We start from the raw sequence: 24,397 nt of genomic DNA on the forward strand, positions 1-24,397 counted from the left end.
AAACATTTTCACCATTTCCCATGTTTAGATTTAATGAAGACATACTGGTAACGATTTTTTGTACCCGTAATCAAATCAGCACTTGGATTAAAAAAAGAGTAATTTAAACTCAGGACAACTAAACCAAATCTCTACAATCAGATCAATTTATCAGATTGGAATTCTGAAAAGATTTTTCAAAAACATACTTCTGCTGTGTCGAAAATTTGTGACCTTTCCGCATCTATTCTAAAATGAAATGATTAAAAAATTGAATTAATATTAGTACATAAGAATTTCTAGACACAATGGTCCCTTTTAGTGCTATAAATCTTCAGTACTAAATGCTACCGAGTCAGCCCAAGAACATACTGCAATAAGCAATTACAAAACAACCTGTCAGATGAACACATTTCTTATTGACCAGCATTTTGCAGTAAGTTTTACAATTTAAACACAGAAGGTCTCCACCTTCCCAAAAATGTTAATTTTTGCTTCTTTCATGGGAGCATGATTGTTGTCATATAAATGTCAAATCATTTTTGATACTGTTTTAATGCCCTGATTGTAGCAATAAAGCAGAAAATTACCTAACTTTGAGGAATCCTATTTTCTGTTTAAAATTCATCACTTTTGAATTTTATGAAGTGTCATCCTTTCTATTCTGAGAACTTTATTTACATTCTTAATCCTATTAATCAAGTTTGTATCTATCTAGTCTCTGCTTACCAAAGCATTTTCTAAAATACATGCTCCTTGTCTTTTTTGGGTCTGTTATGATCTTCTCTGCTCATGCAGAGATCAACACTTCTTCATAGTGGTGAAAAGCACAATCCCCTGGGTATCAGATCTACTCCGATGGTGTCACCTCAAGGGAGCTGGGACACTTTTCTCCCGTTCCCATCCCATCCTGGCTGGACTCTGTTCCACAGTGATGTGACAAACTAAATAATCCTCAGCATCCACCAATGTATATTAAAACAGTTCTTCGGGAGCAAGTCTTCCTTTCTCAGACTGCTCTTCAGTTTTCCTGTTTCCAACTTGGGAGGATGCAGTTAAACTTAAGGTTGACATTTTCAGCTGATTTAGTTCAGACAAATTGCCTAAACTGCTGAAACCAAACTGACCTCCCTCACAGAGGTGCTGTGGAAAGGCAAGACAGGTTATGCTGTTCCTCCAGCCAATACACCACGGGGAGAAGGAGATGCTGAGGGGCCTAAGAAGGAAGAGATTCACTTTCCCAGACACTGCTTTTCTTTGCCCAGGTTACTTTTGGTTTAGTCTCACCATATACAGAAATTCTGACTTAGTGCGACATGTTTATGATACATCTTGAAAAGTTTAGTAACTTTAGTTTACATTCAGAGTGAAGGATTTATGAGTCTTCTAATGTTACTGGTGCAGGCCAGGGATCCCTGAAGATGATGCTGTGTCCAAACCCAAGTGACACAGACTAGAGGGGAGTGGAGTGGAGGTAGCAGATGGAAGAAATGCAGGACGAGACAGACTACTGCTTGGGAGAAAAGGATGAAAAAGAACCTAAAGAAACAAAAAGAGCTGGGAATTGTGTCAGGCCGTGGATTCAAGCTGAAAACAGACTGCCAGAGCAGCTGGCTTGATGTAGTACAAATGTTTCCTTCCCTTAGTGGAACATTTCACAGCCATCCTCACAATGAACTTGTGGCACCTAAGGGGGAAGAAGCTGCCTACTGGTGAGAGTTTAAGCCACCCTTCTCTGGTCAGACAGGCTGAAGCAGAAATGTTTTAGAGGAGTGCTGAGCAAAGCTCAGCTGTACGGGTTGCTCTTCTGATCTCTTGCTGTGCTGCCTGCCATCCAGTGTGAGTAAAATTCTAAGACAAAACAATTTTCAAGCCTTTCAAAACTTAACATTTCCATAAAATACCTCTGATCCCCACTTTCTCAGTGAGTTGCCATTACAGGGAAATGTAAGAATAAAAGAGAAGCTGAAGAGTAACAAAGAAGAACCAAAAGACCAGGCTGTTTGAATGGGAAAGGTACTTTTCAAGTGATGTAAAGCCGAGGAATCTTGACGTCCCACAGAAGAGAAAGCAACCAGAAAGGCGCAGTACGCCTCCCAGCATCTCAACAGGGAATTCTGACAGTAAATACTGGAAGCGACTGTTCTACCAGACAGAACTCATAAGGTTTTTTAAGACCTTATAAACTGTGAAGTCCTGAGTCTGACATTTTATGTCTGGATGAAACTAGGTAATATTCTGATTTAATAACATACAAAAGTGGATGCCCAAAACAAAGCAGAATCCTAATGTGTATTTATTCCAAAATTTGTAGTACTAATAGCATTGTTGCCATGACAACCTTAAACCCATGAAGCTGTATTCTACAAACAATGCTTATGAAAATGGAAAATTACTTTTAAAAGCATAAATTATACATAAATTGACAACAAAAGTAATCATTATACTGACCGAAAACCAACTCTTCGGGTATAATGCAGGCAGTTCTTAGTGACATGAGTCTGGAAGTGGACAGATCTGCAGATTGCTCCACATTCAGGACACGTGTATGGAGATTTATGCTGATGAATTCTCTGGTGTGATGCAAAACTGCACTGGTTAGGAAGCAGCATCTGGCAGATATTGCATGTCTTCTAAACGATAAACCAAAATAGATGAAACAAAAGGTTTGGTTCAGCTATACAAAACGTCTTGTGTCAAACACTGTAATATATCAAATAAAGGTTAAATGTTATGACTGTGATGTGAACCAAAAGGAGCAGGCAAGTACTAAATGCAGGCCCTGCTGACAAATCTTGTAGGACAGAGCTGGCAGATACTGGCCACCAGACATACTGGTGTTCTGGGCCATTCTGATACAACAAAGCTCTTCCATGTATCACTGACCACGGAAGATGCATGTTGGTTTATATAAATTTTACTTAGGTGCCTCAGAAGATTACTTTGATAGAGCAAGAGGCCTAAGTACACCTCGAGAGTCAAACCTTATGGCTTTAATTCAGTGCACCACATAAAGTAGAAAACCCAAACCCACCAAATACACTATCCTCACTTTCTCTGATCCTTGCTCCTGATGAATTCCTGTGGTAATATCCATAATAGCAATAAAATGGAATCTTATCAGACAGAAAGGGCAGGGATAATTTCAGTATCTTTCTGAGGCTAGAACAGAACACCTGCATTGTATCAACATATTGTGCACCTGAGTAAAAACTAGGGATATGTAAAATACTGACAGATCTTTTCTTTGCAGGGCAATCTTTCCACATGCAGGAGTAACTTACTAAACTATATGCCAAATCAGAAACACTGACATTCTTTGGGTGCTCTGTGCCATTTTTGAAATGATACAACCCAGCTGTAAACAGGCTTCACTTCTGCTCACAGTTGCTTTCCAACACTGGAGGGCACAAAGAGCCAAACCTGCAAAAGCATTTACAGTCATCCATATCTAAAAACCTCCGAGCAGACGCTCCTGTACGGAGCTCTGCGTGCTCAACCTTCACCATGGGAGCTGCTCCACCGACTTCAACAGAAACACTCATGGGCGCAAAGTCAAGCACAAGTACAAGTCTCTGCAGAATGTGACTAACTCAACTTCATAAGACTTTGCTTTGTAAGCCTTTTCAAATTATTATTTCTTATTACTTGGGACCTACGAATCTCAGCAGTGACTTACGGAGATTCAAAACCAAAACCAAGACTCCTTCATGACACGGGTAGTTTTTTAACATGAGATTTGCATATTTTTAAAAATGTTATCCCTTGCAAATGTAGTATGTGTACATTTTGCAAGAATATAGAACAAAACAAGATCTCCAGAACTACACTACGAATTATTTACTAACCTATATACAATGAAATAATGAAATAAATAATTAAGAAATAATCCTTTCCTCACAGTACAGGCTCTTACTAAAAAACAAGTGCGTCACAAAAAGTCACCCCTTCTTCCAATTTAGGTGATTCTCATTTTAAAAACCAGTAAGATCCAGATCGTGTAATAGCAGAATCAAAGCTACCATTGTAAAGAAATAGTACAGTGTTACGAATAACCTTCACAGGAGTCTGACTTACTAGTATAAGCAACTATGCCAGTAAAAAAATAACCTGTTCCCAGTTAATCAACAGGAGACAGACACTAACTCCAAAGACGGAAGGAAAAAGCCTTCAGTCACAGCAGTTTCTTTTTCTAATAGAACACTGTTTAGTAGCAAGGTCTAAAGCAACTTCTTAACTGCCTTAGCATTTTTACAGTAGTACTGATATTCTAAGAACAAGTGTGTTTTTGTAGTTGTACATTTCATTTTCATTCTTTTTCCAAACTAGCTTAATCTAAATGCTTTTTTTGAGGGTGCATGCAAATACTCTGTTTCTTTTTTTCAGAACAGTAATTTTAGGTAGAAATGTTAACATGAAACATCTCGTGGTCACACACACAGAAGCAAGAGGTGTAATTTCATATGGTTCACTTTTAATGTTTACTTTGTGAACAAGGTGGCCTGGTATGTTTGAACACAGTCTCCATCCAAACACAGCTCTCAAATGTCCTGACAACATCAAGATGGCAAAATGCAAAACATTAAAATAAAGGAAGTTAAGCAAAGAAAACCTACTGTTACTCAAATTCAGGTTCAGTATTAGCACTACTGCCAGCCTAGAAGATCAGTAGATAGCACGGACCCTTGTGGAAGGCTTTCCTGGGGTTAACTGTCTGCAGGGATGCTGAACTACCACCCTGACTGCAGCCTTTGTGACACTGCAAGACTGAAACTGTGTTCAGACACATACAGATATTCACATTGAAATGCCAAATATTTGTCCTCAGTTGACCACACAGCTATGGCTGGGCCTCCAAACTGCACAGAACTGGTCTGGGATGTTAACTGTCTTTAGCTCAGGCTTAAAGGCAAAATCCTGGCTAACTGTAACTCCACTTAAAACGTGCTTGCCACATTTACTTGGCTTCAGTACCATTCCTAAAATCTGTCTTTTGCCACTTATGTATTAATGAGCAGCCATATAAAACTGGAGATTCTGGAGTACTATTTGATTACATAATAGAACAGCAACAGAACTTCTTATTCCAGTAACAGAAACACAGGGAGTTCTCACAGTCCTTCCAAAGCCCTCCGTCTGCAGCCCTACAAAGGCAACGAGGGGTGCTGTGCCACGGAAGAGCCCTCCAACATGCCAACCCCAGCTAAGTGCATCCCGCAGCTTGCCACAAGCAGCCTGCCAGGCTCATCTGTAATGCCAGGCTGCCTCAAAACGCCAGTGATGCTGTTTGCTAAGGCCACTGGTTTGCTGTTTTGATGAGTACTGTAAAATGTTTAATTGTAACTGATTACAGTAGAACAAGAAGAATCTACTGTGAAATTCTGAAATTCAGCATGTTTGCTTACCATTTTATTTTGGGCTTAAGGTGGCATTAACTTCCAGTTCTCTCATTCCAACCCATACCAAAATAAAACACAGTTTGTGAAAATCATCACCTGCCTGCATTTAAAGTCAAAGTTTCAGAAAAAAAAGGGTTAGAAGAAAAAATGGTGGAGGTGGAAAATAAAGATACACAAGAACTATGAGTATGAAGGGAAATGAGCTATGTAGTTTCCATGGGAGCTATACACTTACATCTGTAAATAAGACAAACATTAACGTAAATGAGCACAGGTTTTCTACTTCCCCACCCCCCCACACCCCCCCAGTAAGCAGATGAAGGTTTCGTTCAGCCAGGAAACTCGTCAGTGAGTGGTCCCTTTCCCTTTAACAGGAGTATTAATGATTGTAAAATATTACAGAAAGGTTAACAACTTTATAGGGAACATCTTTAATTTCTAGGGCTGTTTTACTGTTCTTTATTTTATAAGAAACATTCTAACTTCGTAACAGGAGTTTAAGAAGAACAAGAAGTAACAGCTAGTTACTGCTTAGACTCATTGAGAACACAGAACAGTACACAATTTCCATTTCAAGAGCAATTAGGTGGGCACTAGAAAGAATAGTAAGCTGCAAATAGTAACTTTTTTCCTACTGTTTGCAAAAAACAAATGTTTATTTTTATTTTCTTCCTTCCTTCCAAAGTTAAAGTATCAATTTCATCTAACTTTCCTGTCTTCTTCCGCCCATAAAAATAGGTTTTGCGACAAAAAGCCAGTGCTGACCACTAAAAAGGAAAACAGAAGTCAGAGTATTTCTTGTCCAAGCTTTTCAAGGGGTAACATATAACGAAAAAGTACCAAAATGTTTATTAGTAAATGCCTATACAGAGTATTTTCTTCAGTAAACACCACCCTTGCAACAATGCTTGGGACAAAAAAAAAACGGACAAAAAAGGTAACTTATCAAGAAAGCAGGATGTATTGCTCTCACTAAGGCAACTACTCAGTTAAACAGTTTCTATGCTGGGCATTTCAGAAAAGCTGCAACGCTGCAGTGTGCAATGAAGTGCAATGTGAAAAAAACAGCACAGCGTTGAGAACTGCTGCTTGATATTTGAAAAGGACTAAGAAAAATATGTAATTATTTTTTAAGAGGATATTTCAACAAAGATTTAAAAGTATGCTTATTAAGACTGGGGTTTTTTTTTTAAATGAACATGAAAACAGTTTCTTTTCCTCCAGTGCTTTGCACCAAAAAGACTTTTGGTTTTTGGTTTTGTTTTGGGTTTTTTTAAACCCTGGAAATCCATGGCCTAATAAAGCAGGTGTTAAGGCCCTGTTCATGCATCAGCTCTTAAAAGAGAGCAAGTTTCCACCAAGAGACACAAACACCCCGACTGGCAGTAGGCAAGGCCAGCTGCTCCCTGCACTTTCCTCATCAGCTCTCCTCCCCGCGGAGCAGCACCTGCGTACCCACACTCATCTTTCCACCTAACTGCAGTTACATATTGACATCCCAGGAGTATCTCTGTTGCTTCCCCATAGTAAAGCACCAGTGTAACCAGTATCTAACGGGACATGCAGGGAGACCAAACTTGGCAGCAACAGGGCAGAAGCTCCAGAGGTAGCAGCAAGGGGCAAAAGGAGTTTCTACAAATCTGTTCAGTTTAAAAGGGCCCCCAAAGAAAGCGAGCACATCACTTTCTTATCTTTGTTCTTCTCCACTTTTCTCATTTTATCCTTACCTCATCCTCCCAACCTATTCTCAGTACATCTGTCTGTCTCTCATCCACTTGCTTTATCTTGGTGCCTTCTTAATTGCTTGATTTTATAGTACCAAGAACAACAGGGCTTTCACAAGGGCTACTGGATCTTAGCATACCAAATGACACCTAACGGACCTATTACAGAAAAAAAGATAAATCTAACACCAATAAGCACTGGCAAAGCAGTTAGCTAAAAACCAATTACCAAGTACTAAGTAACCCACGGGCTAGTGCAGAATATACTCATGGTCAGCCATTAGATACCGTTCAAAACTGCAACAAGACCTAAGGATGGAACATGTTCTGCTCACTTCTGACAAAAACCTTAAACTCACTTTAGGCAGACACATCTGTAGTATCTTACAAACAGATTCACTCACATGGTATTTCACTGTGAATCCAGGCGATTTCAGCCTAGGTCTGCTAACCAGTTAGGGAAGTAGGATCTGAGGCAGAGCCACGTGACCCCGATTGCCAGGATTATCTCCACATTCCAATCTATGTTACTGTCTGCAGTGGTGGGCGCAGCGCAGCTGCTTCATGGCCACAGAAAAAGGTCTTAAGTTTTGCAGATTCTGACACGAACCTGTCTGCGCTTCTATGATTAGTGGGCTTTTCCTAACTTGCAGGCCTTAAAAACCTTTATCCTGTACACGGCTGTGCGACTCCCAGGAATATTCAACTTTTGAATATTGCAGGTTTTCAGCTTCCCACATAGCAAGAAGCTGGAACACCAAGCTCAACTGAATGCTTTGAAACACACCAGAATCCCTTTTAATTGGCACGCCCCAACAGAAATCTAGCTGTATCATTTAATGAACTATCTTAACTCTTACAGGATTATAAAATACATCGCACACTGATTAATATTAACTTTTATTGAATGATGTGTTTCTTTCAGATTAGGCCACATACATTAGTGAAGAATTTCAAAATGGTTTTTAAGTTTAACTCATTAGCAATCCTAAGAGGAAAGGAAAACCAACACAAATAAACAAATGGTCACACAGAAATGCATGCTAGTGAGCACCACTCTGCACTTGTTTAAGAGACCTGAAGGGAACAGCATGCATCTCCTTCCAGCAGGATCAGTGTGCCATTTATTCACTGCCTAGAGTCCCTGCAGGTCAGAAGAACGCCTAGCTTACTTATGGTGCTACATGAAATTAATAAAAACTGAAGACAAATCAAGAATGAATCACTTAAAACGATCATTCAGATTGAATAGGCGGGCTGTTAATGAGGGTGCCAATTAAGTGGATTCCATAGGCTATTCAAATTCCAAAGCACAGAGAGAATCATTAAAAATTCTTAGTAAAGACTGCTATTAATTTCAGTATTATAATGTTTGGCTGTAAAAAAAGCTCGTGCTAAATTTTAGCAAAAATATACAGTGTAAATTTCAGACTTCCAGGCCTAAAAAAATTCTAAGAAAAGTCTTATTTAAAAAATGTTGACATTCACTATGTAAGTGCTTGCAAGATTTTTCTGCGGGTTTTGTTTATGCTTTTAATCACGGAGGTTCAGGTAATTAACAGCTAAATGAAAGTAAATGCATATCCAAAGTCTCCTAGGCTTATAGGTGAAACATGGGAATTTAAACATATGATACTCTACTTGTCCACTTGTGTCTGCAGCCTGCTGGAAATGAGTTGCAAGAGATGTCTCATCTTGGAAAACTTCATTACACTCCAGACACTTTAGACTATGCCTACAGAGTTTCGACGGGTCTTCGTCCAGTGGCATAGCCGGGATGACGGGCGTGCTGGCTGGGGCCGATATCACTGTCCCAGTCAGGCCAGACTGGACCTTCGTCCCGTGCGTGCCCGCTCCCGCGGGGCTCTGGAGCACCGGCGCAGCAGTATTGCTTGAAGGAGATGCTATCATTTGATCTGCTGGGACTGGTTTTAAAATCAGGTGCGAACACTGCATTACAACTCCCTTCTCCTTGTGTCCGCGAGCGTGGGAAAGAAGGCTGCATTTATTGTAGAAAACTAAATTCTTTGTGCAATGATTACACGTCACTTCAATTCGCACACTCCTCCTGTCGTAATGCTGGGTCAGGCTCTTCTCGAGAGCAAACGAGTCGCCACACTCCAGACACTTGTAACCTCGTGTTGGCAACGTTATCCCAGCATTGGCAGGGGGACTGAGATTTGGGATGTAAACTGGTACGGGATTGACGCTGCTCAGCACCTTATTGAATGCTTCCACTACAGAACTTTGTAGAGACGACACCACCTGGACTCGAGACACTTTTTTTGAAGGCTGTGAGGCTGCTGCAGAAATTATTGCCTGCTTTATTTGTTGCTGAGGTTTTGTTAGCACTTGGCGAAGTTCAGAGGTGGTTTGAGCACCTTGAGGCAGAAGATTAAGGTTGGCAAGATGGACTGTCTTTGGCACGAGTTTAGCACTGGCAAGGCTCGATGCTGGCACCACAACAGTCTGCTGTTGTATGGCATTGGCAGCTTTGATGATGGCGCTGCTGGCACTCTGCACTGAAGCAGCAGATATTACAGTGGCTTTCACTGTAGTATTGTTAGCGAGCTTCAAATTAATAACCTGTGAACCTGCTGTTTTAACTGCTGAAACAGGGAGAAAGGCAGTAGCCACGGGTTTGATAGTGACCTGTTTTGGCGCAAGTTCTGCAGATCCAACGGCATTGGTGACGACGGTGGACTGGAGAGGAGCTCTGGGAGGAGAGGAAAGGACAGCAGCAGAAGTGGGTGAGGACAGGAGAGATGTCATGGAAGTCACCATGGAAGCAGTCTGCTCTGGCTTTTTACCGGAGTCCAGGTCGACTTCTGGCAACACTCTAGTAACAGTTCTCTTGATCTCTCCGGAAGAAGTCTTGATGGTTTTTATGCGAACTTTAGGAATTGCTGGTGTTGACCCTGCAGGAGAAGAGGGAGACCCTTTGCTACTGTTTTCACTCGATACGCTCCTGGGACTATCAGGTGGTTTGACAGATGGCTTCTTAGCACCATCAATGAGACTCTGAGATTCAGGTGATTTTTCAACAGCCCGGGGACTTTCACTCATGTCTTTCGGTAATGGAGAAGATTCTCCCGAATTAGACTGTAGATCTTTACTGGTATCTGTAGCTGCCTTTTTAGCACTCAGGGCTGCAATTGCCGCAATGCATGAAGAGAGCTTTGCTGATGACTTTGCTTTGGACTGTGTAATGCTGGCAAGATTTGTTTCGCTTTTTTCAGTACTCAGTTTTCCATCAAGTACCCTGTTTTCAAGAAGCTTCTCAGAATTGTCTTTTAGCAATTTGTCCTCTGTTTTTCGAGCTTTAAAAGGCTCGTAGACACTTAAATTCATGGAGTTTGTCTCTGTCTCTCGTTTAGCAACTTTATTTTTATCTATACTACTTGAAACTGGGATTCCAGATTTAATTAAGCTCTCCCCTCCAAGTGCCTTTAGTTTGTCATATTCCTGCTGAGATACAGATCCTGCCAAGACATTTGCGCTGAAATTTGCACGCATCTCCTCTTTATCCGGGGGGTCATCCACCTCAATTTTTTCATCATCATCAAATTCTTCAGCACTTGATATTGGGCTAAACTGGTTGAAAGCTGAATCCTTCAGTGTCGTCTCAGAAGCTGACCCATCATCTTTAAGTGACTTCCCTTCATCTTTACTGTAGCTATCCAGAGCTGATGACGTTAGAAAGCCATTATGCAAGCCATTGCCTGTGGAATGGTGGCCATCCTTGTCTACTCCTTCAGAAGAATCAATAGTACGCACATTTTTCACAATGACACTCACACCAACATCAGATGATGATGGGGCGTGAGAGTCTTCATCTGCATGGGCATTTTGTTTGATGTGGCTTTCGTGGTCATCATGTCCAGATTCAATAGCTGCTTTTGGATCAACCATGTCTGGTATGTCAAAGGCTGCAAGAAGGTCATCAAAATCTGGGGTCTTCATATCCCCCATGGTCATCTATTTGATTGCAAGCAAATCTGTAAAATAAACAGAGAGTCATCCTCTCAGAATTTTAAGCTCCAACAGCACAGACTTAGGCAACATAAGTGTATGTTCATATATGCCATGCAGAAAGGTGTTCTTTCACTTCTGAAGTAACACTTCCAGATACTATACATTGCAGAGCAGCATTCCAGTGCAAGTGCACAGTCAAACCATGACACCAAGAGCTACAGAAATCACCTTCACAGGTGTAACCTAGGTGTAACCTAGAGATTTCATTCTACACACAAACTTCTCTTCAGTGACTTTCTTCCTGCCTCCTCTCCTACACTCCCTCCTACCCCCTCCCACATACACTGTGATTACAGCAAGACTTCCATAAAAACGTGAGGTCCTTGCAATTCCTCCTAACTCTGGATTTTCCTTGACGTTTGCATTATGAACCCAACAAGCCTTCTTGAAGATGGTAACAAATGTGTTTCTACCAACAGTTTGAGACTGTTGCACTGTTTTCTATAAATTAAACTGCTTTCTAGGAATTATGGGGTGTCTCCCAATGTTCACAATGCTATTTTTCAGCAACTCTAAAGAAGGATCTGCTGTATCTACACTAATCCTGACAGGTGTCTCACCTACTTTAAAGATTTTCCTTAACAGAGATTCTACAGCCTCCAATGTAATTTATTCTAGTCATTCACAGTTTCCACTCTTACACGCTTCCTACCGCATAACCTGGATCTTTCTTGATGCAATCTGAATGAACTGCATGTGGTTCTCTTCATCTCTCCTCTCTGCAACAGCACTTTACTCTGATCTCCCTTCAAACTTTCCCTTTTGAGGCTAACCAACACCAGATCTTTAGGATTTTCTTTTGACTAACAGATAACATTTTCCAGATAGTGCTCTTTTTGTTCGCCTGCTGTTGGGTTTTCTTCTTCCAGTTCCCCAACATAACAGGTAACTCAAAATCGAAACTTTACAAATACTGTGGAAAACCTAACTTTGGGTGTGCTTTTAGATTTAAATCCCACTATGACATCTGCCTTTTTCCACAGAGGTTTCAATAACATGCAGAGGTGTGTAGGGGAATCGCTTGTAGAGATCTACAGAAATCAGTTACAGAAAGCACACGCAGACATTTTTCCACTGTCTTTCATAACGACGCACAAATCAGGTATGGTTTGTATTACTGTGACAGAGCTGTTTTTAACGTAACCATCAGGCCCAAGTTAGTATTCGGTGTGAAAAGGTAAGTGCTACTGTCAGAAAGCGCCCATTTAGGAAGCGTCCTGTCTGTCCTTCTGCCTTTGTATCGGCACATAAAGGACTGAAAAGATTCTTATTTTACCACTCAACGTTCTGTCTCCAGTCTCCACTAACAGCAGCCACCAGAGCACCACAGCGAGTGCGACCACAGCAGAGCTCTCCGAGCTCCTCCTGCCAGCTCAGGCGAGCGGGAAGCTGTGTGCCGCAGGGCAGGTGGTCTGCTGGAAGCCCTCTGCCAACGGAGACACGTCCAACAACTGCAGGAGCTCACTTCCTCCTCCTCTTAGCTCATTATCTTGAGCTCTGGGAGGAAAACTACTTTCTGACTGTTGAATTCAGCTGTAATAATGCTAAGAAAAACTAATCAAAGTGCATACATGTCTAAATATATATTTTCATGCATATCATTATCAACACACACAGCACTAACTGTTCCTCAGAAAGATGCAGTTTATTAAAATGTTGTAATCCCTTTGCCTGACAAAAATCTGCAAGACTTATGTATTAATGAACACTGGCTACCTGAAGTTATTATGGACTCTAAGAAAGGCAACTAAGGAAAATGTCCATTATCAAGGATAATGGAATACACACAGACATTTCATGTATTTTCAAACAAATATATAATGGTTTTGAAAATTGTTTACATGGTCCGCTCCATGGGTTTGTGGCTTTGTCTAACTTACGAACTTTCATTGTACTGAGTCCTTCTGCAGAGCTGAGCCCAGCATGTCATTCCCTATAAAATATGAATATACCATTGCAACTGATGAATCTACTCTCATAATTAACTCATAATTCCTTTACTTAATGGAGACTACATAATAGCCTATCATGGTAAATGCTCATCATCAAGACTTCACTGGTCTTGTAAAGCATATGGTTATAATCTATATTTATCAGACATAAAATTGTTTCATAATGCTGCTAATACTGGTTTTACTGTGTTCTGTTTAATTATAAAATTTTAAAATACCTTTATTCAAAAGCAAGCTTTTAGCCCTCATGCACTTAAAAACAGTAATTGGGATCAAATGAACATAAAGATTTAAGAAAGACTAGACAAGCCAGCAGTACAGCTCAGCTCTCCTGCCTGTACCACAGGGAGAGGACCGCCACACTTAGGCAGTGCTGCAGATCCACCCCTCTGCCTGAGGGATCTCAAGATCCTGTGAAAGGGCCACAATGGCAAAGGCAGTTATCTAATAAATGCAACAATACATACACACATAATACCAAAATTACAAAGAAAGTTCCTGTAAGATTTAAATGGAAAAGATTCCAGAGACCAAAGCGTATTGAATCCATGTAAAACCACACAAAGCTTTAATCGACATGTTTTTTCATTAATTGAGACACTAATTATTTGTACTCTGATTGTACATCTGTCCGTAGGTGTCTTTTTACAGTTGTTACATGCACTCAGTAAGAACTAGAAAGTCTTCCTTGTCTAAAACTTCCTCTAATTACATACACTGGATTTTAATTAAGATTTAGCAATAGTGTCGTGGTTTAACACCAGGCAGCAACTAAGCACCAACAGCCGCCTGCTCGCTCCCGCCTTGGTGGGTTGGGGGAGGACATTGGAAGAGTAGAAGTGAAAAAGCTCATGGGTTGAGATGAAGACAGTTTAAGAGGTAAAGCACCAGCTGCACACAAGCAGATCCTAACAAGGAATTCAGTCCCCACTTCCCAGGCAGGCAGCTCAGTCACCTCTGGGACAGCCGGGCTCCGTCACACGGAGGGTGACTCGGGAAGACAAAGGCCATCGCTCCGAGCATCCCCCTTCCTCCTCCTTCCCCCAGGTCTCTATGCTGAGCACGATGCCATATGGTCCGGGACATGCCCTGGGTCGGTCGGGGTCAGCTGTCCTGGCCGTGTCCCCCCCAGCCCCCCGCTGGTGGGTGGGTGAGGAGCAGAAAAGGCCCTGACACTGTGCAAGCGCTGCTCAGCAGTGACAAAAACATCTCTCCATTACCAACACTGTTTCCAGCAGAAATCCAAAATACAGCCCCCCATACTAGCTACTATGAAGAAAATTAACTCTATAACCAGCCAAAACCAGCACAACTAGCAACAAATTAAGTAAAGACCCACTTATTCAGTATTTCATCCAAGCATGTTTAAGAGCAAAACCACATGGCAGAGGAGATACATTTGTCATTCCTGACAAACTCAGTTAGGCTAACTCCAAAATGGGAAAATATCTCAACAGAATTCAGAGGTCCGGAGAGCTGAGACCATAGATTTATCCACAGACAGCACACTGCGTGAAGTTGCAACTGTCTTCCACAGGCATACAGAAGGAACAGCTCCCACACCCTACCGGAGCACAAGAACCGAACGGTTCCTTCTACGTGGGGGACCCAGAATTACTGCTGCCCTTATGAGGAATCTCCCCCACTCTTCAGACCGTTAAAGCGATCTAAGTTACACAAAAAGGGACAGAACACATCACCAGTCTTTATAAACAAGTAAGCAAAGCTGGAACCTGGGCATCTTATTAATCTCTTCCTCACCTTCCTACTCCACCTTTTTAAGATTCCATATATAAACTATGTTTCTGCCACAACTGCAAGGACTCTGAAGCCACACTCTTCCCTTTTTTTCCTCCAAAAACGTTTCAGTAACTCCTTCCCTTAAGGACAGAACTCTGCCCTTTATCCAAGATTAAAATCAACTCACAATCTCGCTGCCAGACAAGCTGTTAGTATATTCCTTCTCTGGGCCAACATGATGCCTGCAAATACTTCAGAACAGGACATGAAGGAAGTTCCTGGTTCCCTAGGAAATCGCCATTTTCCAAGAACTAGAATTTCTTTGAGAACTGCTTTTAAAGTGCTGAGAGCAAAGCTCAGTGTCTCCAGAGAGAGACACAAAGGTGTAAAAGCCCAGCATCAGAAGGCTGCCATTAAGATGATCTTCAGAACTGAGCTGTGTCCACGAGGTGTGTAACCAAGGATACACTCCTTCAGACAAAACAAAAAACGTATTTAAAGAAACAACCTGCAAGACCCTCACCTCCTCGAACACCTTTGTCCAAAGCAGAAATTTTAAAAAAAAATTTAGTTTCTAAACAGCAGAAACAAAATTCACCTCAAAACAGGGAAACACTAACTTGAAATACACGTTATGAACAATGGATAAATTAAACACCCCTAATTATGCAGATACTCGTATAAAGAGTCAGTTCCTAGATTTACTCACTCTGTCCAAAGTACTACTTCATCTTCAGCTGACAGTCTCCCTTTGAAACACTGCTTTTCCTTCCCATGGACTAGTTCCATTTCTGTCTCTCCACCCGGCTGTCTGCTAACCCTTACCAGGAGCACGCCAGGAAAAGACAGGCAACCTTCAGGGTGCTTGAATTGCTCGAGAAAAAATTATTCAAGAAAGTCTGTTTCTTTAAGAATTCAAGTGTTATTTTGCTTACCCCGTTATTCAGTGATCAAAGTAAAACGGAAAGAATTCTGGATATGGCCAATGTGAATCACACAGCCAGAGAGCCACAGAGCTGTGAGGTGCAATGCTTCTGGGTTCTGCTTTTTTGACAGTGGGCCATAGGGCTTCTGGGAAGATACCATGGGTCTTAAAAACTGAAGACAGCAGGCTCTGAGTATGAATATATTCATGATTGCCATTAATCTCTTCAGTGACAACATCCACCCTTACGTGTACATCAGTACCTTACTGAAATGCAAGGTGTGAACTGAGCTCTGGAGGATAAACCAAGACTGTTTGTGTTCATGCGTTGTGTGCATGACTTCCTATGCTCCTCTTCCTTTGGAAACTCATCTCCTGAAGCGCTCTCTATGAACAGCATGGAGAAAACAGCACAGGTTTTACCCAAAGGAAGTTACCCTTGACTGTTCCACTGTCTCACTTTTCCCAATCAGCCATTTTACTCCAGTTCATCTGGTAACACATTACAGTGAAGCACTCGCTTGGGTAATTATGTCAAAACAAGAACCAGTCCGTGACAACTCTACTGACAGTGGAAGAAGCAAGCAGGACAAGAATTTGATGCTACAACCAGGAGAAACAGTTAAATTCTTATAAACGTTTTTTGGGCCTTCAAATCCTGGGTGTTAAGATGGAAAGTCCAAGGATGTCTTCAAAGATTTTAAAAGGCTGATCCCCAGAAAAAGGGGAAAACATCTGCAAGATGCAGTGCATCCAGTAGCTTCTGCCCTGTTACCAGGGTCTCCCGAGACCACCCTGAAGAACTGCCTTCTCACAGCCACTACTCGTGTCAATGTGAGGAAGGCTCAGGTATGCAGCGACAGAAACAGCAACCAAAGAAATACCAGGGCTTAGAAGGAAATAGCTGCTTCTGATGGATTAATAAAGGCAGTTTTGTTTTATGACATGGAATTTTTGTCGCTCCTCCTCAAGCCCTGTATCCACACCCGTGCCAGGTGGAGGGACTCTAGCCCTGTGAGGAAAACCAAACCAAGCTGCTCTTGCATGTACTCTGCTGAGATCAGGGTGGAGCAGAGAAACACACAGCAGAAAACATTTTTTCTCACTTTCTAAACATGATTTATCTTGTAGCTTGGGCTCTAGGACAGCTGCAGATGGGGCACAGTATTCTCTACAAGAAAGGCCAAGCTGCCTATAATCTGCTGCTGAAATTAAAAGGTACTTTTTGGTGTAAAGCCAAGCAACTGTAAACACTCAAACCAGACTCATTTTGGGGAAGTTCAACAGCCTAATAAAGACAAGAAAACAGAATCACCTGACAGCTCCCAGACAGGTCGTATCTCCAAACCACTCAAAACTCTGAATTCTGTCTGCCAGGTACAAGAACAACTCAAGCTTTCCAGGCCTAGCAATGACAAATAATCCTCCTCCGTTTCCAAAACTTATCCAGTTAATAATCTCTATGCACGAAAACTTCTAACTATCCTTTCTGGACCACAGGCACAGTCTTAAATGATCAATTTTTATTCTTTTATTTCATCATTAACCTTTAAAGAACTGACCAACTTTTCCTCCTTGATATTCACCCTCCTGCTCATGCAAATCTTCACCGCTCAGCCACAGGTCTAGTGACTCTGTGCAACTGCTGTAATGGTCTGTACCAGTCCCCTCTTTTCCACCACAGTAAATTCCTACTCTTTGCCTTCAAATCCCACATAACTGTCTACACTTAGGAAATGTAACTCCATGTTTCTGTTCAAACAACTACTCAGTTCAAGCTTCCCTCAGCAGCAAGTCTATTTATTATTTAAGGAAACGGGAAAAAGCCCGACTTTAGTTTTCATCTACTTAAGGAATTCAAGTTCTTGTGACTGCATTCCTTTACCTTCCCTAAACCTTCCTACAGTTTTTACCTCCACTCGCACTATGTACAGTCGTGGGCTGTTCACTCTTTAGGGCAGAGACCTTTTCTTCTGTATGTTCTTCAAAGACAATCAGCACTCTTTTCAGTACTGTGAAAACAAGAACGTTGAGTCAACACTTTTCAGTGTCTAGCACGTGCTAATGTCTTGATTCTGGAAGAATACTTCTGGTATAACCATATATAACAATTATTCTGTTACTGTTAGACTGGTATAAATCCCCAGTTAGACACATTATTCCAGAACAAAATGCTGATAAACCGGTATAATTACTCCACTTCAAACACAGGTAATGATGCCTCAATAACATCATGCTCATTCTGGAACAAAATGCCTGAATAGGGAGTAATACAAGCCTAACCAGCATAAAAGCTTTTTTTTTTTTTTCTTTTAAAGCTTCTGTATTGTTATGCCAAGAAATTTCATCAGGTGGAGAAGATTTAAGTGATTCAATCAGAATTACAGGAATATAAATCCTAACATTAGGCAAACATCAGCCTAACACACAGTTCATTAGTTATTCAACATGTATCAGTAATTATGACGAACAGTCCTGATTATTTACTTTGAAAGCTGAGTATCTGAAAGACAGACAAAAGCAATATGCTAATATAACCACCAAACCTTCTTCAGGAAACGAGAACCACATCTCAAATCACAACTCGGTGTGGTCTGAAACGCTCCGCAGGCAAGCAGGATGCGCAAGAGGCCACTTTAACCACAACCAGCAATGTCTATCACATTCACATAAAATACAGGTTCCTTTTTCCTTATCAAGGTCCCATGGCTTGTTACTGTTACAAAACTCACAGATTCCTGCTTCCAGAAATACAACTTTCATATTAGGCACCATTTTGATTTCTTAGAATAATGGTCTCATTTATCATCCATACTCTCCATAGGGTCAGGCCAGTCCTTATGTGAACATCTTTGTGAAGTATGGGGTGTTTTACAGTTAAAGTTACCAAGCAATCTGGTATTTCAACATTATACACTGTATATATCTATTTAAAAAAAAAAAGGAAAATCTGATTTGTCTCCATGCATGAGCCTCAAAGAGTAAGAGAAATCTGAATTTGCACTTCTGGTTTTCTAAGAGCATATTCTACCAATTTTCCTCCTCCCTCCTACCCCTCAAAAAAGCTTTGGAGGTTAAGTATTAGCCCAGTGTTTCAAGTATTAATTTTTTATTTTTTTTTTTTTACTCAATGCAGTAACCTTGCTGTTGACAGTTTCAGAAAAATTCCAAGATTTATTCTTTACTAGCCAAAAAAAGTTTTCAATAGGCATTTCACAGAATCTCAGAATAGGCGAGGCTGAAAGGGACCTCGGGAACTCCAACTCCTCTGCCCAAAGCAAGGTCTGCTACAGCAGGACCCTCAGGACCCCGTCCAGCCAGGCTTTGAGTACTTCCAGAGATGGAGATCCCAAAACCCCTCAAGGCAGCAGGTTCCAGCATTTCACCACCCTCACAGTAAAAAAGATTTAAATCACTAACCAGCATCCCACTCACTTGCCTTGCCACCCACTTAGGACAGTATCTAAATGCATTTTCAGAGCACACCACCAACCAGAGGGCAGCTAGAGAGCATCATCAGACAGATCCCTGCCCACAGGCTGCTGATCCTGAGCACCAGCCCCGCTCACGCCGTGGCCGGGTGGAGCACTCCGGGATCGGGGCAGGGACTGAAGCTACACAAAGCTCTGCTAGGGGCTGTGATTTCTAAGGCTGTGCCTGTGGCCTCCTTCCACGGTGGACAATACTGCCTGACATCTGACTTGGATCTACTTTCACATGAGCTGTACAGTTAAGATGCTATGAACAAACCTGGATGCTGTAAGGGGGGGAAAAAAACTTGAATGCCAACCTTTCTAAACTATTAATTGTTCAGTATCATACACAAAAAAACAGTATTATTTCAGAGGAATTGCTATTTACCAAACAGTAAAAAAATTATTTAACAGACCCATTCCTCCACTCAGTCTTACATTCATCTAGTTCTAGAATACCACAGAAGCCTGTTAATCCACACACTGGCTGCAGGCGTTGTTTTCAACTAGCAAATGCTGAAAACAAACAAGCAATAACACTACCAAAGTCAATGAATTACCAAGTGTATTATGTTGATTTGAATAAAAGTGCAGTTTGTTTGTAATTGTTTACAATGTTTTAATTTTTCAACTCAGGAGTGTCTTCCTCATCAATGTTGGAGATCCAAAATCACATCCACCAGGAATGAGAGCAATTGTAGCAAATCGCATTTAGGACGGCAGATGATGGAAGTCATGGAAGAGATCACAGGGATACCGAACGGCACTTGGACCATGCTGGTGAGGCGCGGCCATAACCTGGAACAGGTACAGACCTACTCTGTGTGCACACACACTGTCTCCTGGTAAACAAAATCATCTGGGGGTCCCAGAGGCCACGAGGATGATCCTTAAATCCACGCACAGAAGGCAGATGCAGTTGCAGCCAGACTAAAGCTTAAGAACTTTTGTTGCCTTGTTTGCTGCTAATTCATACAGGCACAATTTTTTCCAATGGATCCAGGTTTAGAGCCTTAGGAATGCAAGATCCCAGAAGATGAGTCTCTTACTCAGTCTTTAATGCAAAGGCATGACAAAATGCTATCTGTGCTCACAGCTCAGCTGAGTTTTGCAATTACGGATTACCAATCCACCTCAAACCCACAAGATAGCCCCAAAAGGAGCCCGAGTTGGTTTACAACTGTAAGCATGTTACTGTTGTTTTCAAAACATATCCAACCCTGCAGCTGATTGTAAAAGAGCAGGCAATTGCCTTTGCCCTCTTTCCTACTATATCCTGCATCTGATTATTGGTGGGTCCTTCTCATCTGACCTGTTAAAAGATGAGCCCTTTTCCCCTGCAATAGGTATAATTAAGTAAAAACAGTTCTGCTTGTCCTCTCTAGCAGATTTCCACAGGCGTTTTTTAACAGCCAAGATAGACTTCCTTGTAGTTCACGACTCCTCAAAAGCTTCATCTTGTATCTGACTCCTCCGTTTTTGAACTTTCTTATTTTTTTGCAAAAAGGGTACCTCAGGTTCTCTGGGAAGGGAGGGGTTATCTTCTGAAGTCTGCCCACTTCCTCATCTCACACTACCACTGAACTACCTCAAAGCTCACCGCTATCACCCTTTCTTTGGCTGGCAAAAAAAAGAGGGGTATTTCAGCACACGAGCAAGGTATCTCCTCTCCCACACCATATGGAGCTGAATGGGCCATCTCTAGCTACAGCTGGCCAAATGAAAACTACCTTATTCATCAAGAGATTTGGTTCAGGTTTTGGGCCTAGCAACTTCCCAAATTCTTCCTAAACCGGAGACGAATTCACGAAAAGCAGGTAAACCTCCATACCATTCTTTTTTGCACTCTCCTTAAAAATGAATTACAAAAATGGCCTAATTTTGTACTTCTACATGTCAAATGGGCTGGGACAGTAACGTGCTTAATTCTGAAGTACAACAATCACAAATAAAATTCTGAGCTTCCCAGTTTAATGTTAATTTGAATCACATTCTAAATGACACTCGCTTTCTGCCTATGTCATTTAATGTGCTTTTTTTAAAGTGGATAGCAATTCTTGCTCAGAAACGGCATGAAGCAGCTGCTGCCAGTCTCGGTGAGAGCACTCCAAGTTGGGCAGGGCCCGCCTGCGCAACACCAGCAACAAACAGGCCCTAAAACATCAGGGTCAAGCTTGGGGTTTTTTAAAACATACATTCCCAGCGATCTGTATGCATATTTATATTTTAACACACACTGACACCTCTAAGAAAACCAAAAGTTATTTAATTCATTCAAAAGAGGCTTGGAACTTGATAAATCGTTACCCCTATTCTCAAGATCAAATACCTGAGACAAGCCTCAGTGCCAAATGAGATCACGACTGCTGATACAGAGGACCAGCCCTCCAGCACTAAGAAGCGTTTTCTGCTGGAAAGCCGGCCTACATGCAAAATCAGAATCTCCTGGTGAAGAGCATTTACAGATATTATGAGACTAACAGAAATAAAACTCACCAAGAACACTGCAGACTCCAGCATCTATCCAGGTCTCTCATCTTACAGCCTACAAAAATTCCTGCAAATTCAAAACCTCCTTTGCTAAAAATAAAAATTCATAGTACAGATCGTGTTCAAAAATCCAAACAAAACAGATATATCAGATTTTGTGACAATTCAAGAACTTACAATTTTAAAACTGCTTACTATTCTGATTGAAAGAAAAATCTAAAAGGTGCTCTCTTTTAACATGAATTTTAGCTGATGCTTGGAAAAGCACATGCATCAGCATCAGCAATAGCTCCTATTCCTATCATGCAACAAGAATTCATGTTTGCAAGCATAATTTTGCTACAGATGTCTATAGTCAAATATAGAACCTCTGCATCCAACTTATGAAAAACAGGAACAGAAATCAGCACAGTGATCCGTCAGGCATTTTGCTCCACCAAACAAGCTATTTACCGCCCTATCAAATCTGAGAAACCACACATTGTAGCTGCATTAAAACCCACAGACCCGTCATTTCAGGCTAAACATTAGCATGGTATTTTCACTTTTCTACAATTAATATCTAAATACCTTACGTAATCTACTGCAGTCAGAAACAGAGGTTCCCTTGTATTGTCACTCTCTGATGCAGGCACCCTGCCTATCATCAGCCACCATACAACTTACCCAATATCCACAACCTCTCAAGGTTTTTAAGATTGTCTATTCTGCTGAGAACAGAGGAAAAGACCCTAATTTCACACCAGAACAGAATATTTTCAATGTTTTGCCTCCATATTTTTCTTGATTGTAGACTACCAAACCAGGTAACGCAGCCAGGACTGGCCAGATTTTTTTAAAAAATCATACTGGTTAAGATGCTGAAGTTGCTGATTTCCTGTTATAGGAAGTAACAGTTCTAGCAAAAGAATCCCCAAGGCAAAATGTTTAGTGTTCCAACGTGAAAGCTCTAAGAGCCTTTGTTCTTCCCTTTGCTATATTCATTACTGCTTTCTTATATCTCCCCCTCTCCCGCTCTCTGAATCCTTCGGCTTCCACTGTAAGAACCAAATGCCAGCTCAAATCTAAGTACACATTTATTTTTTAGATGAGAGGGGGAAAAAAAAAACAAACACCAACCTATCCATTATCTCTTGCTTTGAGTTAAAAGTAGTCATCCCTCAGGAGCTGATGCACTGCCCATCCTGTTTCCTATTCTTATTTCATTACTGCACAATATTATAATTCATGCCACTAATAACCCACTGGAGCTCCATCAAACCTCTAAAATACATCTTTCCACTTGGCTGCTGCAAAATCCTCCCTGGGTTACAACAGTTTAAGAAACACCAGCCATACTCTTTATTCTATGTGGGTTTTTTTTTTTCTGTGTAGGCTACATTAAGTACATGTTAACACTGAAGACCTTAATTCAGAAGCAAGTATCCGGTTACTCGGATATGGCCAAACAAGCAACCTTTAAATAATTAGGCAGCAAATTCTGAATGTGTAATGCTGTAATACAACACAGAACAGTTCACTGCCATGTGGTCCACAATTTACGATTGTCACTCAGAGGCCTATTCTGTATCACTACATTGTGAAAAAATGTATATCTGGATATAAGATATTTTAATGAAAATACTGTATTTAGCCAAGGTATCAGTAAGTCTTTGCAAGTAATAGCTTTAATCCTATTAAAACTGGAGGACGTTAATAGCATTTCTTCAGTAACACTTAAACAATTGCCTCCTTACTAATGTGCCAAGTGTGCAGTCAGGAGCCAGATTTACTTTTCACATACACGTACCTTCATGCTATTGTTATATTCATACCCCAAACACCACATCTCACCTTGTGAACCTTGACCTTTGAAAGATTTTTTTAGCCAATGCTCAGTTACTGCCACAGATGCATTACCTCTGCAAATATGAAAGGGTTAAAGGCAGCCCCAATCAATAGGCCTACAAGGAGAAGAAAAAAAAAAAAAAAGGAAAACGAGTATGCCTTACAGCATCTTTGCAATGCTTTTATGCACAATTCTACAACAACATTGTTTTCTTTTGGCCTTACAGAAAGGCACAGCCCCCCCCCCAACATCTCCTAAAGAAGAAAACCACAAGACAGCACCCTGTAAATAAAACAGCATGCAAAGCAGCATTCTTCAGTCGCAAGCATAACTACAATTACAAATCATTCAATCAATTTTATTTAGTTTAGTTTTAAAATAGACTGCATAACCAGTGTCCCACCCTTGCAAAGCAAAAATATTTTAATAAGGGTCATAAATCTCAGCTCTTGCCCATTCCTTAAGCATAAAAAGGCACGAAAAGCCAAAGTAATCTCAGTTACTGCAAATATGTACATTTACATACAGAATCCTTTATGACTATATTAGCCACATACCAGTGCTGTGTGTCTAAAGTGTGCATTCACATACTGTTTTGGGATGGTATCTTTCTGCAAGCTCCTCTGCTTTTGGCTGCCATGAAGGGAGGAAGCTATCCCACTGTAGTAGCTCAGTGACTGCATTGTGTTCAGGAGCTGATCTGCCTCAAACCAGTTCCAGCCGGTTCTGGTCACCCTACATAAAAAGCTATGGCAACCCTCGCTGAGTTGCCAACAAGTCCCTGAAAATCGCAGGGGCCGTTTCTGCTGGGGCGGCGGGGCCGGCGGCAGCGCTGCCCCCCGGCTCCCCTCG

The 24,397-nt window shown here is 41.2% G+C and overlaps 1 protein-coding gene across 4 annotated transcripts in view; it reads right to left on the minus strand.

Annotated features, from left to right (window-relative positions):
• The window catches only part of ZNF532 (zinc finger protein 532), a 46,048-nt gene extending 21,657 nt beyond the window's left edge, over positions 1–24,391 (minus strand). Inside the window, exons 1-4 of one of the 4 annotated variants that reach the window (XM_026865312.1) lie at positions 24,103–24,391; positions 23,617–23,660; positions 8,744–11,100; positions 2,431–2,612 (exon numbers count right to left, since the gene is read on the minus strand). In XM_026865312.1, the coding sequence (XP_026721113.1) occupies positions 2,431–2,612; positions 8,744–11,080 (2,519 nt within the window). In that variant the 5' untranslated portion in view covers positions 11,081–11,100; positions 23,617–23,660; positions 24,103–24,391. Of the gene's footprint in view, positions 1–2,430; positions 2,613–8,743; positions 11,101–21,723; positions 21,747–23,550; positions 23,661–24,102 lie in introns of those variants that run through there. The other 3 variants (XM_026865310.1, XM_026865311.1, XM_026865313.1) reach the window with 3 other exon arrangements.
• Positions 24,392–24,397: the final 6 nt, after the last annotated feature.

The sequence above is a fragment of the Athene cunicularia genome (assembly GCF_003259725.1).
Source record: "Athene cunicularia isolate RWA chromosome Z unlocalized genomic scaffold, athCun1 chrZ_part1, whole genome shotgun sequence".
In the NCBI taxonomy this organism is placed as follows: Eukaryota; Metazoa; Chordata; class Aves; order Strigiformes; family Strigidae; genus Athene; species Athene cunicularia.